Source organism: Typopeltis vanoorti, chromosome 2 (genome assembly GCF_054136105.1).
Source record: "Typopeltis vanoorti isolate ZY-2024b chromosome 2, IOZ_Tvanoo_1.0, whole genome shotgun sequence".
NCBI classification, from domain to species: domain Eukaryota; kingdom Metazoa; phylum Arthropoda; class Arachnida; order Uropygi; family Thelyphonidae; genus Typopeltis; species Typopeltis vanoorti.
Genome location: NC_143550.1, coordinates 74,639,998 through 74,657,364, shown reverse-complemented (window position 1 = coordinate 74,657,364; position 17,367 = coordinate 74,639,998). Strand labels below are relative to the sequence as shown.

At 35.8% G+C, this 17,367-nt stretch overlaps 1 protein-coding gene across 3 annotated transcripts in view; it reads right to left on the bottom strand.

The window, feature by feature from the left end:
- Positions 1 to 4,581: 4,581 nt before the first annotated feature.
- The window catches only part of LOC150109181 (uncharacterized), a 648,231-nt gene continuing 635,445 nt past the window's right edge, over positions 4,582 to 17,367 (bottom strand). For all 3 annotated transcript variants that reach the window (XM_090406029.1, XM_090406020.1, XM_090406040.1), the window contains one exon: positions 4,582 to 4,764. In XM_090406029.1, the coding sequence (XP_090262155.1) occupies positions 4,730 to 4,764 (35 nt within the window). In that variant the 3' untranslated portion in view covers positions 4,582 to 4,729. The remainder of the gene's footprint in view (positions 4,765 to 17,367) is intronic.

Genomic DNA, 17,367 nt, shown 5'->3' with positions numbered 1-17,367 from the left:
CACTACTAGATGTCTGGAGTAATTCAGTAATTTGAAGTGGTAGAAAATCAAGAGGAATGCAATCATGTGTATATATCAATACTCGAGGTCAAAACCCTTCAAAAAAATTGAAGCATGGAAAGGTAACTGAAGTAGATGATATTGATGAGAAATGCTCAAATATGGAGGAATAACAAAAGTCAACACAGTTGAACCTGGATGACCATGTTGACTCTTCATGCAATATCCCCTAAACTTCAACTTCCTGGTTGTCAGCACTTGTTAGTCATCCTTCCATAGTCCTTTCCTTTTACTCACCACATAATGAATTTTTATTTTTGGCCTCATCAGCTAGCTTCCTTTAATAATTTGGCCTTCCTTACTATACATGCTACATTGTACTGATAATGTGCTTGCTGATCACCTTTTTCTTTATATTCCCTACACAATTTTTTTTTTTTTGCAACTTTTGCTTAATGATGCTGCTCATCAATCTAACTCCCAACTGATTTACATCTTGATTCTGGGTATAGCTTTGAAGATAGCAGTCTGATAGTGCTTTCTTCAAATATCCCTTGCTCATCTCCCAGTTCTGCTAACATCTCTCTCCTCTCCAAATTCTTATATAATGACACTGCTCTTATCTGACTACTCAGTTTGTCATAATTACCTGCTTTATGATTTCACATATATACCTTCTTAACAGAAAACTCTGCATGTCTGGTAATTTTCCAATTCAAGACCATACAACTGCTTTTCCCATTGGAGGCAATGTGGCTACATTGGTTACTGTTAAGTTCTCTGATGCTATGCCCATATTCAGCACTAGTGAGCCAGCTCCATTACATGTTGCCTCAGTTGATTAACTTTCAAGAGCTACATAAATTACATTTCCTTCCCTTTGTATAACTGTTTCTCCGTCTAATCTGTCCTCACAGTTGAAATCTTCCATGATAATTACTCATCCTTCTCTCATTGTGAAGATTCTTCACAATGAGAGAAGGATGAGTAATCTTCACAATGTATCCAATCCACATATCTCACATCAGAGCCTCAAATGAAGTTCTCTGCTTCCTCTCCATTTTGTTCCCACTATCCTATCTGAAAACATATCCTTTGCATTCTAACCCCATGACTTTATCCTCCTCTTCTGTCAACCAAGTTTCACTAATGTCTATAACGTTTGGCCAAGTTGAATTAATCAATGCCATAAACTGCAATATTCTCTTCATCCCAACCTCATTTACACCTTATGTTGATTATCCAAAGTACACTTGGAGAGCTACATTCAGCATCATGTGATCGCTCTTCCACTCGCTCACCTGTAGGATGCTTGCAACCCTGCCCCCAAACACTCTAGTTATCCTGATTGCACTTCCAAACTCTCAATTAATAATACAGTGAAATATGAAACTTATAAGGATGATTTCATAAATTCCATTGTATTTAAAAATAATTTAATTGTTTATCTCTGATGTAAATGGTTAGTTGGTTGATTGGTAGAGCCTCTGCTACTAATGGCTTGCAAAAAGGTAAGCAAGTTTGAGCGCAGTTAGTAGTTGGAAAGGATTAAATTGTTCGATGCTGTTGGCACACTCTCCCTCGATGCGTCTTTGGACTCCCTGGAGGTGTCACATAATAATAATAATAATAATAATGTAAATGGTTATATAAGAATGAAACTATCTGTAATGTTCATATATGTGACAAAAACTGGCAGTTTGATATTTATATGTGATAAAATGCTTGAAGAGAACTATCAAGGTCAGTGATGTAGGAATCTGTATAAAAACTTGAATAAAAGTTCTCAAAATCACAAGATTGTAAGCTTTTACTTTATTAGCCTACTGTGTATAAAGACCCACTGGCTACATACTCTTCACATTCTTAGCACAGACTGGGATTAACAGTATACTTTTCATATAACTTGGTTACTATAACTTCCATATCTCTTCTTGTGACATGTACTGTCTGTTATCAGACATGAAATACATTATTTATGGAAAGAAATGAATAATTTAAATTGGAATTATAAGATATTAAAGGTGTAGAGAAGAAAATCAGCATTTGCTTTCAGGATGAGTAAAAAGGCTTTCTGAATGCAAAACTGTATTCTTTTCCCCTCTCTTTTAGGGAAAAAAAAAAAAAAAAAAAAAATATATATATATATATATATAAAAGAAAGGTATTACATAAAATATCTTCATATTAGTGCAGTTTTCATTTCTTAACCTTTACATGGAAGGATTTACAGATATATAAACAACCGCTTAATGATCAATAAGCAACCATAGATGACTAGGTATGCATGTGTGTGCATACATGTGTCTGTGTGGTGGGGGGGAAGATCCACATTTTTCTCTAAACACTAAATTAAGATCCCTAAAATTTTTCAACACAGGAAAACACCCACACACACACACAGACACAAAAACTGTTATATAAGCATTGAGAAAGCCTTTTGCCTTTTTTAATCATATAAATAAAGAATATCAATATACTCTATATACAAAATACAATTATTCAGCAAAGAAAAAAATACATATATACATATATATATATATATATATACAAACACATATGTATATATAAATATATATATATACACACAAGCATACATTAAAAAGATATTTTTTATTACAATCTTCACTGAAAAATCAGCATTTTCTTCCCAAAGATTTAAAGCATAAGAATATATGAAAGCAATAACATAGTTTTGTGTAATAATTTTATACTGAGCATGATACTAATTAAGTTTTCTAAAATCCTTTTTTTTTTTCAAATTATTTAATAAGAGGAAGCACCTCTAATGGATTTATTATGATATCATTCAATTCATTCAATATGAAACTATGCATTTATAACTTTCAAAGAATTTTATTGTAAGCAAAGGTTGTTAAATTGTCTTAAAGAATTTGTTGTATAAGTTTGTATAAATTTGTTAATATACAAAATTTGTGGCTACAATTTATATAAACTGAAAATTAAATGACAATGAAAAATTATTCTCTTCAGTGATCAACTTCCAAACCTTCAGCTAGTATACAGTTTTTATTCCAAAGAAATTCATTGGATTTCATGGCATTTTTTTTTTATTTAATATCAATGCTTGTAAAAATAAGCAAATCCTTTTATTAATGTTGTTGCACATGAACAAAATAGCATTTACTATTCCTTGTAATGTCTGCAGTTAAGGAGAAATAAACTAACTGCTACTATTTCCCTTACTTTTTCTTTTTTTATTTGCATTTTTAGAGAAAGTATAATGTTATTGAATAAAATCAATTATGTAAATCATGTAAACTATATTAATTAAGTAGGAAATGAATAATAGACTGGATTAATTAAATTTTTTTGTATACATTTGATTTCTCATCAATAAAAAAAATTTGGTAACTTATAAATTTCCTTTAAATGCAAAAAACTCTGGCATACATCTGTTGTAATTAAAATAGATGGGATTACACAGTATTTCAAAGCTTTATACTTATGAATGAGGAGCAATGATGAGCATTCACACACGTAATTAACTTGAGAACTACTAATCTAAAAGGAAAATACCTCTCAATTTACTTTCACAGACTTTAAAAAATTAATATTTAGAGATAAATGATGATAAATAAAAATTCACAAACTATCATGATGTATAGATATACATATATTTCAATTCATATAATCAGCATTTTCTTTTATTTACAAAATAATAATGAGTTATGAAAAACATTCGAACCATTTTTAAGAAAATAATTCAAATTATGAAACAGCTTTACAGCAATGAATACAAAATTTATTTTGCTACACTAAAAAAAAATGGACAGCTCTACAGAAAATGGACTGTTTTCAGAAGTTTACAAAAAGGACAACTTGCATTGCTTTGGGTGGCTTTATTCTGATATTAGTTAAAGACTGCAGTTAGAATGTGTGCTGAATCCTGTTTCATGTTCACTTTCTGTATTTTATTGCTGACTGCAGTGCCAAGTTTTTATGGACATTGAAGAGTGTGGGACAGAGTTAATATAGTCACACTTATACTGATGTGGAGAAATTCTATACCATGCAAGAACTGTTTTGGACTAGCAGATGACTATAGTGATACCTTGCATTTGTATATCTACAAGCCACCAGAGTGGACTTGCTGCATTCAAAAGGCAGTGCAGAAAAATGGGAGAATCATCACCTCTTTAATCTGAGTTAGTCTGCTTTATGATAGACCGAAATCTTAATCTTTGCATGAAAGTAAAAAAATTACAGCAGACCTCTTAAAACTGTGTGCTCTGAGGAAGATGTTTTTTTTGCTTAGTATATGGAAGCAGTTCGAAAATCATTCTGATGTATTAATTATTAAGTACATCAAAAAAGATGTGGTGTTACTAATATGTTCCCATACTTGAATTTGTTACTGCCTATGCATTTTAACTTAGAATAATATTATAAAATACCTACTGACACAATTTCAAGTAAGATGAAGCAATAACAAACAACCTCATAAATGCACAACCCACCTCAGTAGGTTATTAAAATAACTTAACAGCAATATTATTTACATTATGTACATCACTATAATGGCAACAAAAACCATGTGATATCTTTAGATGTGATTACCAAAAAAAAAAAAAAAAAAAAAAGGGCAACAAACAATACAGCTCATTTAAAGATCTACAAAAAGTACTAATTATACAAACAATATCACTTCTTGCCTTGTTCCAAAGTTTATGTAAATTTCAAACAGCAGACATTCTGTCTTAGATCATTAGAGATCAACAGTATCACCAGTTGAGGCACTACCTGAAAGATAAAGAATACTTAACTAATATATCTATATTTTAATTCTGCATTTCTAATTAAATTAGTTCTAAAGAATTTAATAATAAGTCTAGATGATCACTAAACAGCCACTAATAACATTCAGAGATTTGTTATATGGAATCCATATCATAATTAAAAAGTTGTTGAAAGTTTATTTTTCACTTGGTCAGCCTATAATAAATTTAGTTTAATCCTTTATCCAAGTGTGTGCAAATGAAGTTTGCGCCTTAAAGTATCTTCAGGACTGGGGTAAAGTGGTACAACACCGGGCGACTCCTTGCAAAGGTGGAGCAAGCTACCAACACTCCTATCTCAGTATCTCCCATAATGCACAACACATCTCCTTGTGGATATGTATAATGTAGATATGTTCAGGTGCAAACTTTGTTTGCACACACTTGGATAAAGGATTAAACTAAATTTATTATAGTCTGACCAAGTGAAAAATAAACTTTCAACATCTTTCTCTAAATCCAGAGTAATTTAATAAAAAGGTGACACACCGTTTGGCAGTTCCTACTCAAATGAAGTACTGGAAACTAAAGTAAAAAAATAAAAATAATTATAAATAAATAAAGTGAAACTATACTGACAATAACACTGAATTAGGACCACCTGCTTCAAATTTCAATCGACAACCATACATGTATGAAGGACTATATCCACTCCTCCGCTGTCAATTCTGCTGACATCTAACAATATCATTCTGTATCTACAGCCATAAAATGTGCAAACATCATGTATGGTCTACACATCTCAAAGCACATACCATAATATTCAACAGGTATTTGACTGGTTTAAGATCTGGTGATTTTGATAGCCATTCAAGGATTCACACCAATATTAATAATGAAATAGGAGGGAAGGAAATAAGATATCTTGGAGTGATAGTGGATTAGGATCTGAAATTTAGGGGACACATTGCCAAAATTGTGAAGAGAACACAAAGACGTCTGGGAATGATGCGGAGGACACTGATGTGTAGAAGTAGGGAGATTCTTGTTCCGTTGTACAAGGCTTTGATTAGGCCACACATGGACTACTGTGTGCAGATTTGGTCACCTGGTTTTCAAAAGTACGAAGAGATGTTGGAAAGGGTCCAGAGACAACTGACTAAGGTAGGTTCTCATCTCTGGGATGTCGAATATGAGGAAAGATTGAGAAGATGCAATGTGCAGAGTCTGGTGGAGAGGAGGAAGAGAGAAGATATGATAGAGACCTACAAGTTAGTAAGGTTGGTTGTTAAAGGATCACTGTTGTTGGAGAGGTTCTACAAAAAACAGTGGGAGATCAGGGGAGAACCAGAGGTCATCCCCAGAAACTGTATAAAGAGGGTGTGAGCAGGGAAGTGAGAAGCAGATTTTTTGCATGCAGAGTTGTGAATGATTGGAATGCCTTGCCTGAGAGTATGGTGTCTGCAGAGAATTTGAGTGTGTTTAAGGTGCGGTATGATGAGCTGTGTGTATGATAAAAGGATGTTCTAGATGAGGCTTTGACTCCATGGGATCTTGGGGTAGTAATAATAATAATAACAAGATAATATATTATGCTGCTGTTATTTTATTGGATTTCAAATCAGTATCTTGGGAGCACAAAAAGCACTGGTTACCGAACACAAGATGATATAATGAAATGATTATCGAAGCAATTCAAAACCCCTAAATTCATAGTAAGTTAATGCAGTTCTACTTGTTGGGGTTTAGGAAGTCTTCATTGTTGATGTTAAATCCAAAATTAGTCACTTAGACTTCTTACTTTCTTTTATATGATTCTGTGTGAAGGAGAAGCTGCTCCATGATTCTGCACAGAGAAGATATTGTGTACAAAGCACAATGGTTCGGTAAGTTGAAACTGAAATTATCCAGAAAATTAAACAGGTTGGCCTTCCTTAAATGATGCCGTGAAAGCAATATCATTCCAGCTTTTCTCAAATTTAAAGAAAAGTTACAATTGGCAAAGACACTTCGTATTTATCGATGGACAAGTTTAGCGCTTCTCTGAGAACAAAAGAACAAATCGCTGCTACTCGCATAGAGCTTAGTAAGTTAAACAGCTCTATTGCCGCTCTACAAGAAGAACTAATCAATGTCTTAAATCCTGAAATGTGGACTATCCTACATCACATCTCCAAAATTGCAGCAAAAAAAGAATTTACAAAAGTTAAAAGCAGACACCTAAAAAAATATGAACTCCTATAACACTGCCAACATACGAAGTTCCAACCACAACTTCAGTGAGATTGCGTGGTCGGTCATAAATCTATCGTCAGAAATACTCACTGAAGAAGCCAAGAACGCTCTCAGTCTAGGACATAACTTCCATCACATCTAAACAAATCCCAAAATTAGAAATCATGATGAAGGTAGAATGGGGCATCTATGATCTTCCACTGGCAATGGCCAATTATTGGATATTGCAGCGGAATATCGCAAATATTCTAAACAAAGCTAAACCACCAAAATGTAAAATATCACGTAATGAAATAATTGCCTTAAAAAAAGTTATAGAAGAATGAAAATATTATCATTACAAAAGTTGATAAAGGAAATGCTACAATTATGATCGGTCAAGAAGATTATAACAAAAAAATGCAAGATCTCCTGTGTGATGGTTCCACGTACCAAATTATAGATCGAGACCCCACTATATCTCAAAGAAAAAAGTCCGAAAATTACTAAAAAAAGTGACTTCCTGGCCCAAAGAAATCATAAAAAAAAACAATTCATGTTAAACCATTCCGTATTTATGGATTACCAAAAATCCACAAACCTAATAACCCCCTATGCCCCATAGTCGATAGCATAGATAGTCCCACGTATAAACTGGTCCAACAGTTAGCCAAGTCGCTTGCTCCTCTTAATGGCAACTCCTCTACTTTTGTAAAAAATTCAGTCCATTTCAAAACACTAGTTAAAAATTGTATCCTAAAATCTTCAGACATAATGGTTAGTTTTGATATCACCTCTTTATTTACTAATGTACCACTTACAGACACTCTGGATTTGATCAAGTCTAAATTTCTCCCTGATATTTTTGAATTATTCAAATTTACTATGCATGCAGATTACTTTACATGGGGAGGAAAAATCTACAAACAGATTAATGGTACTGCTATGGGTTTCCCTCCTCTCCCCCCTTTGGCAAACTTTTACATGGAACACTTTAAAAGCAAAGTAATTACCACAGCTACATACAAGCCATAGTTTAGTTATGCTGTGTAGATGATGTGTTTGCCATTTGGCATCATGGACAAGACACTTTGGGTGCATTTGTCACCTACCTAAACAGTCAACACCCCAAAATCCACTTCACAGTAGAAAAAGAATCTAATAACTGTTTAACCATTTCTTGACACATTAGTCACCCTGCCTTTCAGATGGATCACTATCTTTTTCCATTTACAGACAGCCAACACACACAGGAAGATACCTACATAAACAATCACATCATCATCCAGTTCAACAGTATGCATTTTAAAAACACTCACACACAGAACCAGAGCCATTTGTTCTAACGATACAGCTCTAATCACAGAAATCTTAGCCAATGGCTACAATCCCTACAAAATAGATAAAATACTACACAGCTGTATTACTACTCCCTCCCCTAATACACAAGAACACAACATGACCATCTCTATTCCCTATGTCAGAGGTACCACAGAAAAGATAGTCAAAGTACTGATGAAACATGGCCTTCGCACCACTTTCAAACCACATGTAAAACTAGCAACTCTGATCTGCTCACCTAAGGAAAAACTTCACCCTTTAGCACACCCAGGAGTGTATGAAGTTCCCTGTGATTTGGCCTACTATGGACAAACAGGAGGATCAGTTAGCAGCCTGGAAGAACATAAAAAGTACATTCGCTACTATTACTATGGCAAGTCAGGACTGACAGACCATAGATACTTCTTCACACAGGATTAGATAGAAGAAAACAAATGTGCTATTTAGGAGTTGTCACAGATCTGAAAGATTATTTTTTAAGTTAGCAATGATTTGAAGAATTCTCCTAACCCAAACAAGTATGGTTGTATTAATTTGCCAAAACTTTGGAAGACTGTCATCCTAAGAGCAACTCCCACATAGCTGTAATGATTTTTTATTATTTTTTTCCATGGCACATAAACAGGACTTTAGATCTTTTGTACACTGCAATTTTATTGTTTTACTTACTCACTGTCGCATGTACAAGTGTGTTGTGCTCTGATGATACTGATTTGAAATTCAGCGAAATATAAGCAGTTAATTAAACATCTTTTGATTAAATTGTTTGGTATTGTTAATACCGTTAAAAACTTAAGTCATGAATAACCATCAACACCTAAGCTTATCTGTTAGATTGTGTGAAGGGGAGTCCAGCACATGGAGACTACTAGTCTTGATTTACCATAATGATGATATTTAATTAGGATGCTAACAGTTCTTCCTGTATGTCAAGAATAGGTTTTTGTTTTTTTAATGTGAATCTTACCCAAAATGCTGCGAACCCACGTAATATGTTAGTATTAGTACCACTGGATGGCTCAGGATTACATGATATGAAAACTTGCTTTAGAAACCACACATGGGACTTTTTCAAGTCATTTCACATTTTCAATAAGCACAGTGTTAGCCCACATCAAGTGATGAATTCATTCATATTCATATCATAGGCATGGATATTCACAAAATATTCATGCCCATGGATTTGCATGTGTGATGGGATAACTTAAACTTTATATAAATATTTCTAGCATGTGTGTTCATCCATTTCATTTGACATCAAGAAATGCTGTATGGTCACTCAGATGCCTGGTGATGTGCCACACTAGTCCTCGCCACGTGGATGCTTCAACTTTCCGAAGATCAGTCACTTCAGACACTATCAATCCACCCTCTTCCTCTTTTTCCTGGAATTACCTTCTACAATATTACTGTTTTAAAAATTCCTCCTTCCATCCTTTCAATGTGTCCAAAGAATTTCAACTTTCAGTTTTAAAGATATGCTGCTAATATATGTAAAAAGGACAAAGTTATTTTATCATTTTTCTAGAATGAAGTGTATTTTTGGATGCTAGTTGTTTAAATGCACCTATGTCTGGGCCAAAACAGCAAACATCATATGACAGCCAGAAGTGGCAAGTGTTTTTTGTGCCTGAAGATGCTGGTTTAAAAATGAAATCCTCAGAATATTATAAGCTTAACAAGTTTTCTTTCTTTCTTTCTTGTGTGTTGTTAGTCAATCCAATAAAACAAGTTAACGTGAATAACCACCAGAACTTAAGCCTTTATACATATTCTCCTCGGTAGTTGATGTCATCTATGTATCCCTTGAACTAATTTCTTACAGTATGGGTCAGATATAGTACATTAGTGCACTGTATGACATCACATATCTGTCCCAGTTCATGGTTTGGAATAGGACATGGTTTGTGTCCCCAAATATGTAGGAGTGTGGCACATTATCATCTGGAATATACACTGTCTACCAATAATTGTCCACACACCTCTGTTATTTGAAGTTATGGAACATTCCAGGTTTATTAATAACATAAAAAACTGGTGTACAGATAGTAGGCAGTATTTCATCGCAGCAGTTGAATACAGGTGGTATGGTAATATGACGTAAACTCAGTGACTTCAAGAGAGGTGTCATTGTGGGCTGTCACATTGGTGGAATGTCCATACGTGCCACTGCCACTCAACTGGAACATCCAAAATCAACAGTTGGTGATGTGATCAATAAATGGAGATGTTCTGGCATTACTAGTGTAGGAAAACCCCAAGGGTAGCCACCAAAAATGACTGACAAGGACAGGAAGGTGTTAAAAACGGGTGTCATGCAAAAACCAGCTGCAATTGGCAGAGACCACCTGTGATGAGTTCCAGAGCACCAGTAACACCACAGTGAGCACTAATACTGCACAAAAAGAACTCCATTTACTGAGTTTCCATGGAAGAGCAGCGGTACACAAGGCAAACATCACAACAAACAAGGCGACTTTGCTGGTCTGGTGCAAAGAGCATGTGAACTGGACAACTGACCAGTGGAAAATGGTACTGTGGAGCAATGAATCAAGGTTCGCCTGTTTCCAGTCTGATGGCAGGGTGTGGGTGCAGCCTGGTGAATGCTGGTTGCTACAGTAAAGTTTGGTAGCATAAATTAAAGATACCAAGAATATAATTTCTTGGTATCTTTAATTTATAGTATAACCAAGTGGAAAAACTTCCAACAACTTTCTCTAATCCACAGTATTTTAATAACAAGGTGTGACACCTTTTTGGCTGCTCGTATATGAAAATATGACTTCTGCATTACTCGAACCTTAGTATCACCTCTGGGTCTGGCTCCCACTGATGAGACCTCAATAAAGGTTGAAACTGGCTTGGGTAGTGACCCTTCCCATAATGCATAGCATTATACATTTCCGAAAGGAGATGTGCTTTGCATTATGGGATACTGAGGCCAGTGATGTGGTCTTAGCTTCTTTATACGTGCCCCAGTCCTGAAAATAGTTCAGCCGCAAACTTGCTTGCTTACACTTGGATAAAGGATTAAACAAAGTATATAATTTGTTGGTATCTTTAATTTATAGTATAACCAAGTGGAAAAACTTCCAACAAAGTTTGATAGTGGAGGAGTAATGGTGTGGGTGCATTCAGCTGGCTTGGAGTGGGACCACTGGTCGTTGTCCATGGTTCTATGAAGGCAGCTCAGTATACCTTGATATACTGGATAATCAGGTGCGTGCTGCATACACTGTGGAGTTTTATGGAACGGACCCATGTTACAATCAAGATGACAATGCTACATGCCAGAAAGCTGCAGCTGTTATGGAATGGTATGAAGAGATAGGTGTTAAATGACTGCGCTAGCCTGTGCAGAGTCTTGACCTCAATCCCATCGAACCTGTGGACAATTTGGAGTGTGTCGGCAGGTCCTCGATGCTGCTGAACTCATTGCTGCTTTGATGGAGGAATGAAGACAAATTCCACCTGATGTCTGCCGCACATTGGCAGAAAGCCTCCCTCAAAGGGTGCAGGAAGTGATCAAAGCCAAAGATGGACATACCCAATATGCTGGTATCAATTGTAAACTGCAAAAGTGTCTGGACAATTATTGGTAGATAGTGTATTTCTTTGTTCCCCCATGTTACCTGTTGCTTAGTTTGTATGAAGAATGGAATTTTCTATGCATGCATTCTCTGTGCTTCTCTACAGTTTTGTTGGCAGGAAATGGTTCCTTTCATTAAAGTTAATTACTGTGGTTATCGGGTAATTTACTGTTTATAATTCACTGTTTTGTCAGAATATGTTCAGAACCATCCTGCAAGCTACAGAGTGCAACGATGCATTTTATTTCATCTGTGTAAACAGTGATGGAGGAAGTTCAGTCCAAAAGCCACATTTTGTGGAAGAACTATTCATTTGATCTGTTAAGTTATTTTCAGTTTAATTAGAATCATTTACTTATTACAGTGTTTTATATGCTTAGAGAATATGAATTTGAGATGCAGAGCATGTGAGTTGTGCTTGTTAGTGAGGGTAAAAAGCATGTGTTGAATGTGTTCTGAAAGAGTGCCAGAAGTGTTGGTTTTGCAAAAGTGAGTGTGTAAACATTACTGACAACAAGCACAAAAATGTGTGCATCAGAAAGAATATAAATGTGAATGCAGTCACAGAAGTGGAGCAAATGGGGGGGGGGAATATTATTTCTGGCCGCCATGGTACAATAAGACTTAATGAGGGGGGGGTCCCCCCTTAGACAACACAAAGTCTATTATACCATTCTTTAAACCTGTGTGCTATGTGCACTTCATCACCTACTCAGGTGCAATGCATTCATGCATTCCATACTCCTAACACTCTCCATGAAAAAAAAAAAACTTACTTCTTGTCTACTTACAACTACTTCCTTTCAGCTACCAGGGATGTCCATTTGTCCTTGTTCCTTCCCTTATTTTGCCATATGAAAAATCTTTTCAGTGTCAATCTCTGGTAAATAATTTTCAACAGCTTAAAAATGGCTCAATCATATCACCTCCCCCCCAAACTTGTAAAAATAAAAAAAAATCCAGCAATGAGTCTTCAGACTGCAAGGAGGATTGAAAGAAGTAGTACTATCCATAAAACTTTGTAGTTTGCATGCCTTTATTTTGTTCTAATAACCAACACTGTACAGTCCTGATATCATTTTTGTTATCCACTTCTGCACCTGTCCAAGGTTATTTCATTCCCTTCGAATCCCAATGACCAGATCTGAGTATGTAATCCAAATTAGAGCTTTATACAATAGAACAAGAAGAACCATTCTTTTATCTCTACTGGCCAATATTCTCTGAACTTCAAACGTTTATCTACAATCACCCCAAGATCTCTTGTTTCCTCCACTTCTTCCAGTAAAACTACACCAAGTGAGTATGAAGCATCCCAACTGCGGAGATCCCACACTTCAAAAAATTTACATTTGGCTGCATTAAACTGACATCCCATTCATTTCTTAACCTTTTGAGCCTATTCAAATCCTCCTAAAGAGTAAAACATGTGCATTATTATTAATAACCCTCCCAAGCTTCATTCAAACAACTGAATATCTCCCTGTAGTCCAGAGACCATATCACTGATATAAAGAATGAACAGTAATGCTACTTCACTTGAAACCTTCCTCTGTGATAATATTCTCCCAACCCTCTCCCCAATTCCACATATAACTCTCCAATTTTCATATCCTTATGGTACAATTTAAATATGTAGCACCTAGTCAAATGCCACTGACAAATCCAAAAATATCACAGTGTATGCCTTACCCTCATTTATCCACATTATTCTATTATAAAAGCAACCAGATTGCTAAAACAAAGGTGTTCTTTAAAAAATCCATGCTAGCCTGCATGATGCTATCAGCGCCACCAATTCATCTCCTTTATTTCGGATACTCTTGGCATTAGTATAGAGCATAAAAATGTCACTGCTTCTATACCTATCACTGTCTCCTCTCGACCTCACTGGATTCAGTGTTACCTGATGTCGTCCCCCTTCCCCCAAGCACCCATTCCCATAAGAGGCCACCCCTGCTACCATCCAACCTGGGAATTCTAGTTTCCCTGCATTGACGCACTGACTTGTTCAGAAAACAGCAATCTCTCCAGATGCCCTCATCCTTCCTCATTCAAATGCAAGTGGTCTCTTGCATACAGTTCCCTTCTGTCCTCAAATGTCCTCCACGCATCCACATATCGAATCCTCTCTTCTGACACATTCTGGCTATTATGCTATTCAGTATTACTGCTCTTCTGCTCAACTAGTCACTATCATACTTAGGCAACACACACAATCTTATCTCTCTGTGATTTCTTTTGCACAACCTCAGGCAAGAATCTCAGATCTCTTGTCGCCCGATTTACATTGCCTCTCAAGTCATTCGTGCCCACCATCACAATCATTTCATCCATCCTTTCACCCCTCTTAATTGCCATAGCCACATTTTCTATCATCCCTCCAGGAAAACACACCTCTGGCATCCTATCTTGCACACCCGAGATCATCGAGTCTCCATACATCACACCTCTAATCACCCCCAAATCTCTCTCTCATTCCCTCTCTCCTACTGCTTCTATACTCTCCTCTTCTATCATTACAAAAACTTTCTCTCACTCCTACTCTGATTCGCCTTGCATTCATCTCTTCCATTCTCCTAATCTCATCTTGCATACTTCTCATCTTGTTCACAAGATGAGAAGTATGACATTCCACCTCCTCTTTCAGCTCATCTATTCTTCTCTGCAAGTTAGTCACTCTTACTCGCCATTCATTTACCCAATCAAAACCATCTCCAAAAACTTCACAGTCATTCAAGCCTTCCACACTCCCCACTCTTATTTTCTACCTGCATCCCTCACTCTCTCTCCTCTAACCCTTTCTCTCTGTGTACCCCTACTTACCTGCTGTCCTGGCATCACTCCATCCCTGGTTCCAGCACTCCTTTGCATTTCCCCCCTCTCTGACTGTTTCCATTCTCCCCTCCTCTATCATTCCCATAACTCTCTCTCTCTCTCTCACTCCCTCACTTCTACTATTTCTATACTCTCCTCTAATTCCCAAACCTCTCTCTCATTCTCTCTCTCCTACTGCTTCTATTCTCTCCTCTTCTATCATTCACAAAATTTTCTCTCACTCCTACTCTGATTAGTCTTGCATTCATCTCTTTCATTCTCCTAATTTCATCTTTCATACTTCTCATCTCATTCACAAGACATTCCACTTCCTCTTTCAGCTCATCTATCCCTCTCTGCAAGTTAGTCACTCTTACTCGCCATTCATTTACCCAATCAAAACCATCTCCGAAAACTTACAGTCAATCAAACCTTTCACAATCCCGACTCTTATTTTCTCATTCATATTTTGCTTGTCATTCTTTCCTATCACACTACTTGTCTCCCGACATTCATTTCCCAGCAACTAGGGCGGTTATTGAAATATCTAATTCATTGATTTCCTCCCACTGCCTGCATTTTGCACATATACCCCCCCCCCCCCCCGCTTTCTCTCACCCACCACGTATCCAACTCCTGGGAAGCATACATACCACAAACACTGCATGCCACAAAGTCCTTTATTATGTTACGTATAATAGAGTTATTAAATGGCGGATGACTTGGTGACACGGCATTTGTGATTGCAGCTGCGTCCGCCATCATTCCTTACTGTCAAGTAACTACTAAACTAATCACTAAAAAATATAAACACTATATATATATATATATATATATTCAACTATACTAGATAGCAAAAACTTATCTTCTCTTCCACCGCAAATGCTGCTGACTGTAAATTATATAAACACTGTTGTGTATTTCTACAACCAACAGATAACGCTAATTATAGGACTCTAACATTGTTGTAGCGGTTGGTCAGTGTCGTTAACAAACCAGTTTGATTGTAGTGTAGCTTGTTTCCTGTGTATAGTTGTATGCTCCAGAAGATGACCTTGACATAAAGGTCGAAACGTCGAATGTAGATTTTAGTTATATTAAACTAAAGTTTTTATTCAAACACGGTAGTTGTCTGCATAATTTTCAAAAATGCATTCTGATCACCTGTAAGCCAAAAAGAAAGGACAAAAATGCATATAAACACAGTGAAAAGTTTCCAATACAAAAAGGCATCTGGCAAGGCAATACCATATCCCCCAAATTATTATTTACAGCTGCGTTAGAGGAAATCTTTAGAAGCCTTGATTGGGAAACAAAAGGATAAACTTAAATGGAGAAAGACTGCATCATCTGAAATTCGCAGATGATATTATCCTAATAGCAGATAATCTTGAAGATCTAGAAGAAAGGCTAAATCAGCTAATGAAGCCTCCATAGTAATTGGATTAAAAATAAACAGAAAAAACAAAAATAATGCTGAATAAATACATAATCCAAAGAACTGTCAAAGTTGAAAAACCATGAAATAGAACAAGTTATCTCATATGTATATTTGGGCCAGCTGATATCTTTTGAGGAGTGCCAAAGAAAAGAGACTGAACGAAGATGGATGGCTTATGGGAAAATGAGAGACATATTCAGAAGTTACATCCCTGAGTCTCAAAAGGAAAGCTTTCAACCAATGCATACTCTCTGTCCTAACATATGGAGGAGAAACATGGACTTTAACAGACGTCCTAAACAAAAAAGCCCAGAATAACAGAACATCGAATGGAGAGAAGTATGCTAAAAATAACATTAAGAGATAGGAAGACAAATTATTATTATTATTGCAACCTTTTCAGGCTCAAGGGCCACATTCAACTTTTATTTTTAATAATCGGGCGGCAAGCGTTTAATTAAGAAAAAATAGTGAGTGAAATAAATACTTAAGTTATCAATTTTTATTATATCAATCTTAAAAAAAAACCCACAGAAATATTTAAAATACGAGATATGAAACAAGCATGAAAATGAAACTCAATGAAAATTATTATCACATAAAAAGAAAGTACAGGTATCCCTTGCTTAACACGGTGAAATTAATTGTGGTAATCCCTTGATATACGTGGCAAGAGTTTTGATTAACGCTCCTTTAACCCTGCGGAGTGCACAGCTGATCTGACAGATACATGCAAAATGTTTAATATAAATATTCTTACACAATTCAGTGTATAGCTTGGAGGTCATGAGTAGCTGTGCATTCATATGTTACGAGTGATATTCCGCACTGTTTTTTGCTGTCAGATTGGTTTAACACATGTTATGTAAAGGTTTGTGATATTTGACAGTAAATTGCATCTGAGAGATATACCGTGACCTCCGATGTCAGTATAGTTTTTTTTTTTAATTCTTTGTGCAATAATTTCTAGATTGTAACTGAAAATAAAGAAACCATCATGTATTACTAAAATAGAGAGCCAAAGGCTTATTTATCATACATGTCCTCTAGGAGACTTGCTTTACATTTATGGAAAATACTAAGGAAAGTGATCTGGAGATTACTCCACCTTTACTACAAGTTGCCCATAAGGTTGTTTATGCTTGTATCTGCTGAAACTTTTAGTTTTTATATATTCGGTGAAACTCTTGTAGTTTCTATATTCGGCTATGAAATAATGTTGGAT